Below are 12,172 nucleotides of genomic sequence, written 5' to 3' on the forward strand. Positions count from 1 at the left end.
TTCTTTCCTGTCTTTTCAATGACCTCTTGTTTTCTTCATGTATGATGTCCTTGATGTCTTTCCACAACTCGTCTGGTCTTCAGTCACCAGTGTTCAATGTGTCAAATCTGTTCTTCAGATGGTCTCTAAATTTGGGTGGGATATACTCAAGGTCATATTTTGGCTCTCGTGGACTTGCTCTGATTTTCTTCAGTTTCAGCTTGAACTTGCATATGAGCAATTGATGGTCTATTCCACAGTCGACCCCTGGCCTTGTTCTAACTGATGATATTGAGCTTTTCCATCATCTCTTTCCACAGATGTAGTCAATTTGATTTCTTTGTGTTCCGTCTGGCGAGGTCCATGTGTAGAGTCGGTGTTTATGTTGGTGAAAGAAGGTATTTGCAATGAAGAAGTCGTTAGTCTTAAACAAAATTCTATCATTTGATCTCCAGCATTGTTTCTGTAACCAAGGCCATTATTTTCAAACTACTGATCCTTCTTGTTTCCAACTTTCGCATTCCAATGACCAGTAATTATCAATTCACCTTGATTACAAGTTCAATCAATTTCAGACTGCAGCAGCTGATAAAAATGTTCTATTTCTTCATCTTTGGCCCTGGTGGTTGGTGCGTAAATTTGAATAATGATCATATTAACTGGTCTTCCTTGTAGGTATATGGGTATTATCCTATCACTAACAGCATTGTATTTCAGGATAGATCTTGAAATGTTCTTTTTGACGATGAATGCAATGCCATTCCTCTTCAAGTTGTCATTCCCAGCATAGTAGACTATATGATTGTCTGATTCAAAATGGCCACTACCAGTCCATTTCAGCTCACTAAAGCTTAGGATATGGATGTTTATGCATTCCATTTCATTTTTGACGATTTCCAGTTTTCCTACATTCATACTTTGTACATTCCAGGTTCCAATTATTAATGGATGTTTGCAGCTATGGAAGTAATACACAGAGTCATTATACCAAAAAGAATTACTCGATGTTCAACCATTTCAAAAGGTAGCATATGATCAGGAACTGACAGTACTGAAGGAAAAAGTCCAAGCTGCTCTGAAGGCATTGGCGAAAAACAAGGCTCCAGGAATTGATGGAATATCAATTGAGATGTTTCAACAAACAGATGCAGTGCTGGAGGTGCTTCTTCGTCTATGCCAAGAAATATGGAAGACAGCTTCCTGGCCTTCTGACTGGAAGAGATCCATATTTATGCCTATTCCTAAGAAAGGTGACCCAACCAAATGTGGAAGTTGTAGAACAATATCATTAATATCACATGCAAGCAAAATTTTGCTGAAGATCATTCAAAAATGGCAGCAGCCAGGGAGCTGCCAGACATTCGGGCTGGTTTCAGAAGAGGACGTGGAACCAGGGATATCATTGCTGATGTCAGATAGATCCTGGCTGAAAGCAGAGAATGCCAGAAGGATGTTTACCTGTCTTTTATTGACTGTGCAAAGGTATTCAGCTGTGTGGATCATAATAAATTATGGATAACATTGCAAAGAATGGGAATTCTAGAATACTTAATTGTGCTCATGAGGCACCTTTACATAGATCACGAGGCAATTGTTCCGACAGAACAAGGGGATACTGATTGGTTTAAAGTCAGGAAAAGTGTGCATCAGGGTTGTATTCTTTCACCATATCTATTCAATCTGTATGCTGAGCAAATAACCTGAGAAGCTGGACTATATGAAGAAGAACGGGGCATTAGGATTGGAGGAAGCCTCATTAACAACCTGCGTTATGCAGATGACACAGCCTTGCTTGCTGAAAGTGAAAAGGACTTGAAGCACTTACTAATGAAGATCAAAGACCACAGCCTTCAGTATGGATCATACCTCAACAAAAAGAAAACAAAAATCCTCACAACTGGACCAATGAGCAACATCATGATAAACGGAGAAAAGATTGAAGTTGTCAAGGATTTCATTTTACTTCGATCCACAATCAACAGCCATGGAAACATCAGTCAAGAAATTAAAAGACGCGTTGCATTAGGTTAATCTGCTGCAAAGAACCTCTTTAAAGTGTTGAAGAACAAAGATGTCACCTTGAAGACAAAGGTCCGCCTGACCCAAGCCGTAGTATTTTCAATCACATCATATGCATGTGAAAGCTGGACAATGAATAAGGAAGACCGAAGAAGAATTGACGCCTTTGAATTGTGGTGTTGTTGAAGAATTTTGAATATACCAAGGACTGCCAAAAGAACGAACAAATCTGTCTTAGAAGAAGTACAACCATAATGCTCCTTAGAAGCAAGGATGGTGAGACTGAATCTTACATACTTTGGACATGTTGTCAGGAGGGATCAGTCCCTGGAGAAGGACATCATGCTTGGCAAAGTATAGGGTCAGGGAAAAAGAGGAAGACCCTCAACGAGGTGGATTGACACAGTGGCTGCAACAGTGAGCTCAAGCATAGCAATGATTGTAAGGATGGCTCAGGACCGGGCAGTGTTTCATTTTGTTGTGCATAGGGTTGCTATGAGTTGGAACCGACTTGATGGCACCTAACAACAACAAAAGAAGCCTGTCTCAGAATTCGTTTAGTTTTTCCCTGAAAATTAAGTATAGATCACTGGATTTTGACATGATATTATTATTGCCATAGGTGATCAAGGTGAAAAACTAATTTGGCTTAGTAGATAAAGCCATTTCAAACATGGAGTCAATGAGGGGAAATAGTAAAAGATTCTCAGTGTAAGAAAGAGTAGAGAAACCACAGTAGAAGGTTTTCAGTTAAGTGTTTGATACAAAACACACATGTATTTGACAAACTTAATAGAAACAATAAAAACAAAGGTTAATACTCACTGAGCTTTTAACTACAGGCAGTACCCGGATTACGAACAAGTTCTGTTCCTAAATCTGTCTTTAAGTCAAATTTGTACGTAAGTCAGAACAATCAGGTTCATTTGTATCTAACATCAGTCAAATGTTTTGCCTTAGTGTATAGTATACAGTGTACTTTTCTATGCATAAAAAATACTAAAAAAAACACTTCCAGATACACTAGAACATCTTTACCATAATACAGTAATAATAATGTGTTGATACACATCACAAAGCAGTGCCCATTTGTTATTATGAACTGCTGTTTGAACCTCAAATTTTTAATATCGTAGGCTTTAAGGGGGTTGGTTCTTAACTACAGGTTGTACAGAAGTCAGATGTTTGTAACCTGGGGATTGCCTACATATGCCTGGCACAGTTCAAAGTACTCTACAGGTATTATCTCATTTAATCCTTACAGCATACCTAAGCAGTATTTACTATTATTACTCCCACTTTATAACCAGGGCAGTTGAAGCACAGAGAGACTGTTCAAGGTTACACAGCTAGTAAATGGCAGAACTGAGATTTAAAAAACAGGCTCTTTGATGCTAGAAACTGTGCTATTAACAATTCAACCAGCCATGGACCTCAAAAAGGAGTCGAGAATTTCCCTACTGCTAGTTGCCATGAGTCGGAATCGACTCGACAGCACTGGGTACTGGGGGAGTTGCCATGAGTCAGAATCAGCTCGAAGGCAACTAAGAACAGTGACAAGGAAAATTAAGTGGGGAGGCAGTGGTGATTCGGTGGCAGACTTCTCACCTTCCATTCAGGAGACCCAAGTCGATTTATGGCTAGCGTGCTGCAGGCACAGCCACTGGCTGGCTGTCAGTGGAGCCTTGTATGTCGCTATGATGCTGAACAGGTTTCAGCAGAGCTCCCAGACTAAGAAAAACTAGGAAGAAAGGCCTGGTGATCTGTTAAAAAAATCAGCCACTGAAAACCCTTTGGGTCACAATGGTCTGCTCTGCAACTGATCATGAGGATGGCGCAGGACTGGGCAGCGTTTTCTTCAGTTGTTTTGTTTGTTCCGTTGTGTGTGGGGTCACCATGAGTTGGGGGCCAACTCAACAACAACTAACAACAATAAAAAACCTCAAACCGTTTGCCATCGAATCGATTCCAACTCATAGCGACCCTATAGGACAGCGAGTGCCCGATAAAGTTTCCAGGGAGTGATTGGTGAATTCAAACTGCCAACCTTTTGGTTAACAGTCGAGCTCTTAGCCACTGTGCCACCAGGGCTGCAGGAAACAACGGGAAAATTAAAAGAGCAGTGGCATCAGACTTGAACTTCAGCACAGGCCTCTGTTACATTTTAAAAAATGTTACATTTAGGTTGTCTAAAGTGAATAATCGTGGAACTTTAGAACTGGAAGGACCTTGGGAAGTTATTTTAGTCCAAATTGTTCGTTTCACAGATGAGGGGACTGAAAGGTCGGGCTGTATGACTCGCTCAAAATCACGCATGAAGATTGCCAGCTTTGGGCCCAAATCAGGCCTCCAGTTCCAGTCCAGTGGTCTTTCTGGTCTGCCACGAGGCTTTGATTTATAAACACTCATCCCGCTGCTATGGCATGAAACCAGCTGCATGTGATGTGGTCCAGAAAAGCTGAAAAAAAATTCAGCTCCTGCCTTTTAAGCTTGCATTTCATTACTGTCTCATCTTTTAATGTATATACTGAAATTAGTGGAAAAATCCGTAAGAGTATATATATATATTTTTTTAACTTTATGACTTATAACTATAAGTAGTATTACTTTTACAAATAGGATCACATGGGCCAGCAGGGCCCTAGCTCCCTCAGGGCAAGCTTGCCTCAGCCATACAAGGGCGCTATACCTTTTCTTACTTCACACAAAGTGCTTTCTTGTTTGTGGGAAGCAATGTTGACATTAATTCCACAGCTTCCTTGGGAATGCTCTTAGCCCTCTGTGTTGGCTCTTAGGCACTAAAAAGTGCTCAGTAAATCCAGTCGTGAAGAGCTACAGGGAATTGGCATTTTTTCTATTGGGCTTTTTTTTTTTTTTAAAGATGAAGACTCTGGACTTGCCTACGTGCTTCAGGTAATGAATGGCCTCATTTGAATTTAAATGCTTCAGAAGGAGCGGGTTGCTATTGCTAATTCTTTTTGGTGTGTGAATACTGGATAAATATGGTTTCCTAGTAAACACTTGGAGTCCCTGGGTGGTGCAAAGGGTTAAGGCACTTGGCTGCTAGCCAAAAGGCTGGAAGTTTGAGTACATCCAGAGGTTTCTGGGAAGAAAGACCTGCTGAGCTACTTCTGAAAAATTAGCCATTGAAACCCCTATGGAGCACGGTTCTACCCTGACACACATGGGATCACTGTGAGTTCGAGTCGACTTGGCGGCACTGGTACTGATAGTAAACATTTGCCCTCTTTGAGTAATCTGTTTACAAGCACCACCCACATAAAGATTGAGTATAGAACTCTTAATACTTTGGGCTGAGTGCAGGGGCCCATGGTCTCAGGGGACATCTAGCTCAAATGTCATAAAATAGTTTATAATATTCTACATTCTACTTTGATGAGTAGCATCTGGAATTTTAAAAGCTTGTGATCGACCATCTAAAATAATCCATCGGTTCCACCCCATCTGGAGCAAGACAGAATGAAGAAAAACAAAGACCCAAGGGAAAGATTAGTCTGAAGGACTAATGGACCGCAACTACCACACCCTCCACCAGACTGAGCCCAGCACAACTAGATGGTGCCCAGCTATCATCACCAGCTGCTCTGACAAGAATCACAATAGAGGGTCCTGGACAGAGCTAGAGAAAAATGTAGAACAAAATTCTAATTCACAAAAAAAGACCACATTTTGATGGAGAAACAAATCACCAACTTCATATGGAAGGGAAAGAAGCCTCGGATAAGCAAAGCATTACTGAAAAAGAAGAAGAAAGGGGGAGGCCTCACTCTACCTGATTTCAGAACCTATTATACAGCCACAGTAGTCAAAACAGCCTGGTACTGGTACAACAACAGGCACATAGACCAATGGAACAGAATTGAGAACCCAGATATAAATCCATCCACATATGAGCAGCTGATATTTGACAAAGGCCCAGTGTCAGTTAATTGGGGAAAAGAGAGTCTTTTTAACAAATGGTGCTGGCATAACTGGATATCCATTTGCAAAAAAATGAAACAGGACCCATACCTCACACCATGCACAAAAACTTTACTCCAAGTGGATCAAAGACCTAAACATAAAGACTAAAACGATAAAGATCATGGAAGAAAAAATAGGGACAACCTTAGGAGCCCTAATACAAGGCATAAACAGAATACAAAACATTACCAAAAATGACGAAGAGAAACCAGATAACTGGGAGCTTCTAAAAATCAAACACCTATGCTCATCTAAAGACTTCACCAAAAGAGTAAAAAGACCACCTACAGACTGGGAAAGAATTTTCAGCTACGACATCTCCGACCAGCCCCTGATCTTTAAAATCTATATGATTCTGTCAAAACTCAACCACAAAAAGACAAACAACCCAATCAAGAAGTGGGCAAAGGATATGAACCCGCACTTCACTAAAGAAGATATTCAGGCAGCTAGCAGATAGGTGAGAAAATGCTCTCGATCATTAGCCATTAGAGAAATGCAAATTAAAACTACGGTGAGCTTCCATCTCACTCCAACAAAAAAAAAGAAAACAAGGCTGGCATTAATCCAAAAAACACAAAATAATAAATGTTGGAGAGGCTGCGGAGAGATTGGAACTCTTATACACTGCTGGTGGGAATGTAAAATGCTACAACCACTTTGGAAATCTATCTGGCCTTAAACAGTTAGAAATAGAACTACCATACAACCCAGAAATCCCACTCCTCGGAATATACCCTAGAGAAATAAGAGCCTTCACACAAACAGATATATGCACACCCGTGTTTATTGCAGCTCTGTTTACAGTAGCAAAAAGCTGGAAGCAACCAAGGTGTCCATCAACTGATGAATGGGTAAATAAATTGTGGTATATTCACACAATGGAATACTACGCATCCATAAAGAACAGTGACGAATCTGTGAAACATTTCATAACATGGAGGAACCTGGAAGGCATTATGCTGAGCGAAATCAGTCAGAGACAAAAGGACAAATATTGTATAAGACCACTATTATAAGATCTTGAGAAATAGTATAAACTGAGAAGAACACATACTTCTGTGGTTACGAGGTGGGGAGGGAGGGAGGGTGGGAGAGGGTTTTTTACTGATTAGTTAGTCGATAAGAACTGCTTTAGGTGAAGGGAAGGAAAATACTCAATACATGGAAGGTCAGCTCAGCTGGACTGGACCAAAAGCAAAGAAGTTTCCGGGATAAACTGAATGCTTCAAAGGTCAGTGGAGCAAGGGCGGGGGTTTGGGGACCATGGTTTAAGGGGACTTCTAAGTCAATTGGCATAATAAACTCTATTATGAAAACATTCTGCATCCCACTTTGAAATGTGGCGTCTGGGGTCTTAAATGCTAACAAGCGGCCATCTAAGATGCATCAATTGGTCTCAACCCACCTGGATCAAAGGAGAATGAAGAACACCAAGGTCACACGATAACTAAGAGCCCAAGAGACAGAAAGGGCCACATGAACCGGAGACTTACATCATCCTGAGACCAGAAGAACTAGTTGGTGCCTGGCCACAACCGATGACTGCCCTGACAGGGAGCACAACAGAGAACCCCTGAGGGAGCAGGAGATCAGTGGGATGCAGACCCCAAATTCTCACAAAAAGACCAGACTTAATGGTCTGACTGAGACTAGAGGAATCCCGGCAGTCATGGTCCCCAAACCTTCTGTTGGCCCAGGACAGGAACCTTTCCCGAAGACAACTCATCAGACATGAAAGGGACTGGATAGTGGGTAGGAGAGAGATGCTGATGAAGAGTGAGCTATTTGTATCAGGTGGACACTTGAGACTGTGTTGGCATCTCCTGTCTGGAGGGGGGATGGGAGGATAGAGAGAGTTGGAAGCAGGCAAAATTGTCACGAAAGGAGAGACTGGAAGGGCTGACTCATTAGGGGGAGAGCAAGTGGGAGTACGGAGTAAGGTGTACCTAAACATATGTGACAGTTTGACTTGATTTGTAGTTTACTTGAAGCTCAATAAAAGTTAATTAAAAAAAAAAAAAAAAAAAAAACACAGTTACTGGTCTGACAGACTGGAGAAACCCTGAGAGTATGGCCCCCAGACACCCTTTTAGCTCAGTAATGAAGTCACTCCTGAGGCTCACCCTTCAGCCAAAGATTAGGCAGGCCCATAAAACAAAAGGAGACTAAATGGGCATACCAGCCCAGGGGTTAGGACAAGGAGACAGGAGGAGACAGCAAAGCTGGTAATGAGGAACCCAAGGTCAAGAAGGGAAAAATACTCACACATCGTGAGGCTTGCAGCCAGTGTCACAAAACATATGTGTATTAATTTTTTAATGAGAAACTAGTTTGCTCTGTAAGCTTTCATCTAAAGCACAGTAATAAAAAAATATATAAATTTAAAAACAATCATTATACACCCAAAAAACAGATTACTGTGGAGTCATTAAAAACAATAATGTAAATCCAAACAAAACAAAAAACAACTCTCGTACTTTAAGAAGTGATCTTTTTAAAGTTAATAGTTTAAACTTCGACATCAGGGGCCATAAATACTGAAAATTGAAGCCAAATAGAAAATATACACTAAAAAGTAAAAATTTTTTTGGTAAGCAATTGAGAGTCTTCCCTGATCCATATCAGCCTAAATAAACCTCTAATTTAAAATTAATTTGAAAGTGGACTCGACTGAAGGTCAACTGGCATCCCAATTTGAAAAGGTAACTTCTCAGCACCACCTTGTGGTAACTTTTAGTTAAGCCAGGATATTTGCTATTGTGATATTTATATTCACATTACAGCCCTGTGGTGGCACAGTGGTTAAGTGCTACGGCTGCTAAACAAGAGGTCAGTAGTTCAAATCCACCAGCCACTCCTTGGAAAATGTATGGGGCAGTTCTCCTGTGTCCTACAGGGTTACCATGAGTCGCCACCCTTCTCTTTTTGAATTATGAATACATAATTTAAAAAAAAAATTTTTTTTTTTTAATGCCTGTTTCACATTGAAGAATTTTAGAGTCTAATATGCTTTTCCCTGTAGGTAAGATGTGAATCTCATATAGGAATTTAGGGCTAAAAATAAAATTACTATATGGTAAAAAAAAAAAAAAAAATCCCACCATTTGTTCTCTGTCCTTTGGCTGCGGTTTTGAGGGAAAAGGAGAAAAAACAGAGAAAGATAAAGTCTTCCCCCCCCAAATAAAAAATCTTTAAAATTTGTAAATTCATTAAGAGGCATCTCCAGGAAGAAATACAAAATGATTGATACATGTATGAAAGATATTTACTCTCACAACTAACAAAAGGACATGTGGATTTAAATAACATTGTTTGGCTCTCAGATTGGCAAAAATTTAATTGGTGATAGCATGCATTGATGGCAGAGTGAGGCTATGTCCATCGGGTTGTCATCTTAGGTTCAAGTAGGTATACAGATTCCCATGACTGCCAGAAGCCACATCTAGCATCAGAAGAATTGAGTTATCTAGGAACCTCAGCAGGCCAGCATCAGGCATTTGATCTTTAATGGGGGTCTTCATGACACTCCACGTGGTAACCCACGCAGCCATCTAGGAGCTGTTGCTCTTTGGTACCCTAGGTGAGAGCTTGGGCGGGAGGAATAGGTCTCACATCGGCGGATGTAGGAGCCTCCCTGGTTTAGAAGCCTCATGTCCCCAGAAACCATTATCAGTTGTTGCAGCATAGCTTTCAGGTCCCTGAAAGGAATATGCTGCTTATAAGTATCACTGAACTTGGGAAAGCCCTAAGATATGGTGTGTAAGATATAGGTATTTGTAATTTTTTTCCAGTTATGATGCAATGTGTCGCTCAAGTTTTCTCTTTAAGCAATGTTGCTTGGTAATACAGTTGACAGTATACCTTGATCAGGTTCCTAAGGGAACTGAGCTAGAAGTTAACTAAAGGTCAGATTCCTGCAGAGGAGAAAAGAGTTTTGTTAAACCTTTAGTCACAAAGAGTATATGAGTATAGTCTCTTTTTAAGAATACAATTTGACAATATAGACTGAAAGCATTTATCTGAATATCCTTACAATCTGGTGATTTCATTTTTAGGGATGTGTTTGTGCCTCTACGTAAGTAGGCTCCCTGCGGCGTAATTTGCAAAGGTGAATAATCGGTGACAATCTAATTGTTCAGCAGCTGGTTCAGTAAGTTATAGTACATTTGTGTTATAGAGTACTAGTAAGTTTATAGAACAGATATATCCAGAAGTAAGATTGAAAGGATTTATATCAAAATACTTAGTGTTTATCTCTGGATGATTTTCTAGGTAATTTTTTAAATCACTTTGGGCTTTTTTTTGTGTGTGTGTGATTCTTTGATTTTTAGGTTTGATCATATATTACTTTTCTAATTGTATTTTACAGAAATGATCAAAGAAAGTCAATGCGTGCTACTTTCATTGACTAATTACACATTTTAAGAGTTTGTCTTAACACCATTTGAGAAGGCTGGGTCTTGACCGTCTTTAATGTGTCTTAATGAAATTTTATTTATTTTATCAAATACTCAGATTATGTCACCTCAGCATCTGAAGTGAAAGATTTCATACCATTAAAATCATTCTCAGTTCCTTTTCCTAGAACCAACTGCTGTCGAGTTAATTCTGAGTCAGGGTGACTCCATGTGTGTCAGAGTAGAACTGGGCTACGTAGCTTTTCAGTGGCTCAGTTTTCAGAAGTAGACCGCCAGGCGTTTCTTTCAGTGCACCTCTGGGTGGGCTCAAACCTCCAGCTTTTCGGTTAGCAGCCAAGTACTTAACCATTTGCACTACCCAGAGAGTCCGTCACATACATACTTTTGAGTAATTTTTAACTTCTAACTAAAATCTCATAAATCCTAAATCTCAATACAAAATTGATGATAAAGTGAATACAGAATTTTTTTTAATTGGTTTCTATAATTAATCTTGGGGACTGAACTGGGGAGGTGAGAAATAAATATGGGATAGAAACTATGGCTTAGTAATTCAGTGGGAAAAGACACTTAACCATATATTTCACCATGAGTCGAAATCAACTTGATGCCCGTGGGCTTGGTTTTTTTGTTTGTTTTGGTAGAATTTATTTGCCAGCCCTCATTTTGTCAGGTTACCCACACACACACACAAAAAAAAACCCCACTGCCATCGAGTCGATTCTGACTCATAGCGACCCTATAGGACAGAGTAGAACTGCCCGATAGGGTTTCCAAGGAGCGCCTGGTGGATTTGAACTGCCGACCTCTTGGTTAGCAGCTGTAGCACTTAACCACTATGCCACCAGGGTTTCCTTTGTCAGGTTATGGGTAGGTAATGCCTGCCATCATTACTGCCTAAGGGATTTTTTTTTGATCATGCAATTAACTCCATCTTCCACTGAGCAATATGCCCATAGCATGGTTTGTCCTTAACATCACCCATCTACCAGCAATAGTCTTGCCACTCTGTTATTTCAAAAAATGTAAAACAAATGTTCTCCCAAGGGGTATGTACTATTTAGAGGAATATTGAAAAGTAAAATGTAATTCTAGCTGTACCTTCAACAAAATCAGAATCATATAAGGAATAGCCAAAGAAATAATTATTCTGTTTAGATTACCTGCTGTTTTGTATTAGCTCTGTTTCTTATTCTCCTTACAAATGGATGATGGACAGCTGGTTGACTCTATGGAAGGACTGTGTACTACAGAAGACCAATCTCTCGGTCTTAGACAGGAGTTCTAGTCCTGGCTCCACAGGTACTGTGTCACCTTGGAACTCAGTTTCCTCATCTATGAAATGAATGGCTTAGATAAGATGATCTCTTAGGTCCTCCTCAGCTTAAAAAAAAAAAAAAATTATGTAGATAGAGTTTCTGATAAATTTTGTGTTTTGTCTTTCAGTTTATATCTGTTCAAACTAGGATTGGCACCCCAGATCCAAGATTTGTTGGGCAAAGTAGACTTCACAGGTACTACTTTATTATATTTGTAATTTTTTACAATCTCATTAAGAAAATTTACCAGTTATTTTTGTTTCACTTTGATATTATTGATCCCCTTTCTTCCTCTGTATTGGCAACAGAAGAAAACTTATTTATCTTACTTGTACTTGGCTGGGTTCCCTTTTCCCCACATTTGTGAAACGAGAAACTACAGTTGGTTTCTTCTTAAGGCCCTTGTTTAGAAATGGCCTTACTATCCAATGAAGACATTTCTTGATATGA

The 12,172-nt window shown here is 39.9% G+C and overlaps 1 protein-coding gene across 2 annotated transcripts in view; it reads left to right on the forward strand.

Annotated features, from left to right (window-relative positions):
* Positions 1-12,172, forward strand: part of IQGAP2 (IQ motif containing GTPase activating protein 2) — a 328,172-nt gene that overhangs the window by 192,095 nt on the left and 123,905 nt on the right. For both annotated transcript variants that reach the window (XM_049865807.1, XM_049865815.1), the window contains one exon: positions 11,850-11,917. In XM_049865807.1, the coding sequence (XP_049721764.1) occupies positions 11,850-11,917 (68 nt within the window). The remainder of the gene's footprint in view (positions 1-11,849; positions 11,918-12,172) is intronic.

Source organism: Elephas maximus, chromosome 2 (assembly GCF_024166365.1).
Source record: "Elephas maximus indicus isolate mEleMax1 chromosome 2, mEleMax1 primary haplotype, whole genome shotgun sequence".
In the NCBI taxonomy this organism is placed as follows: domain Eukaryota; kingdom Metazoa; phylum Chordata; class Mammalia; order Proboscidea; family Elephantidae; genus Elephas; species Elephas maximus.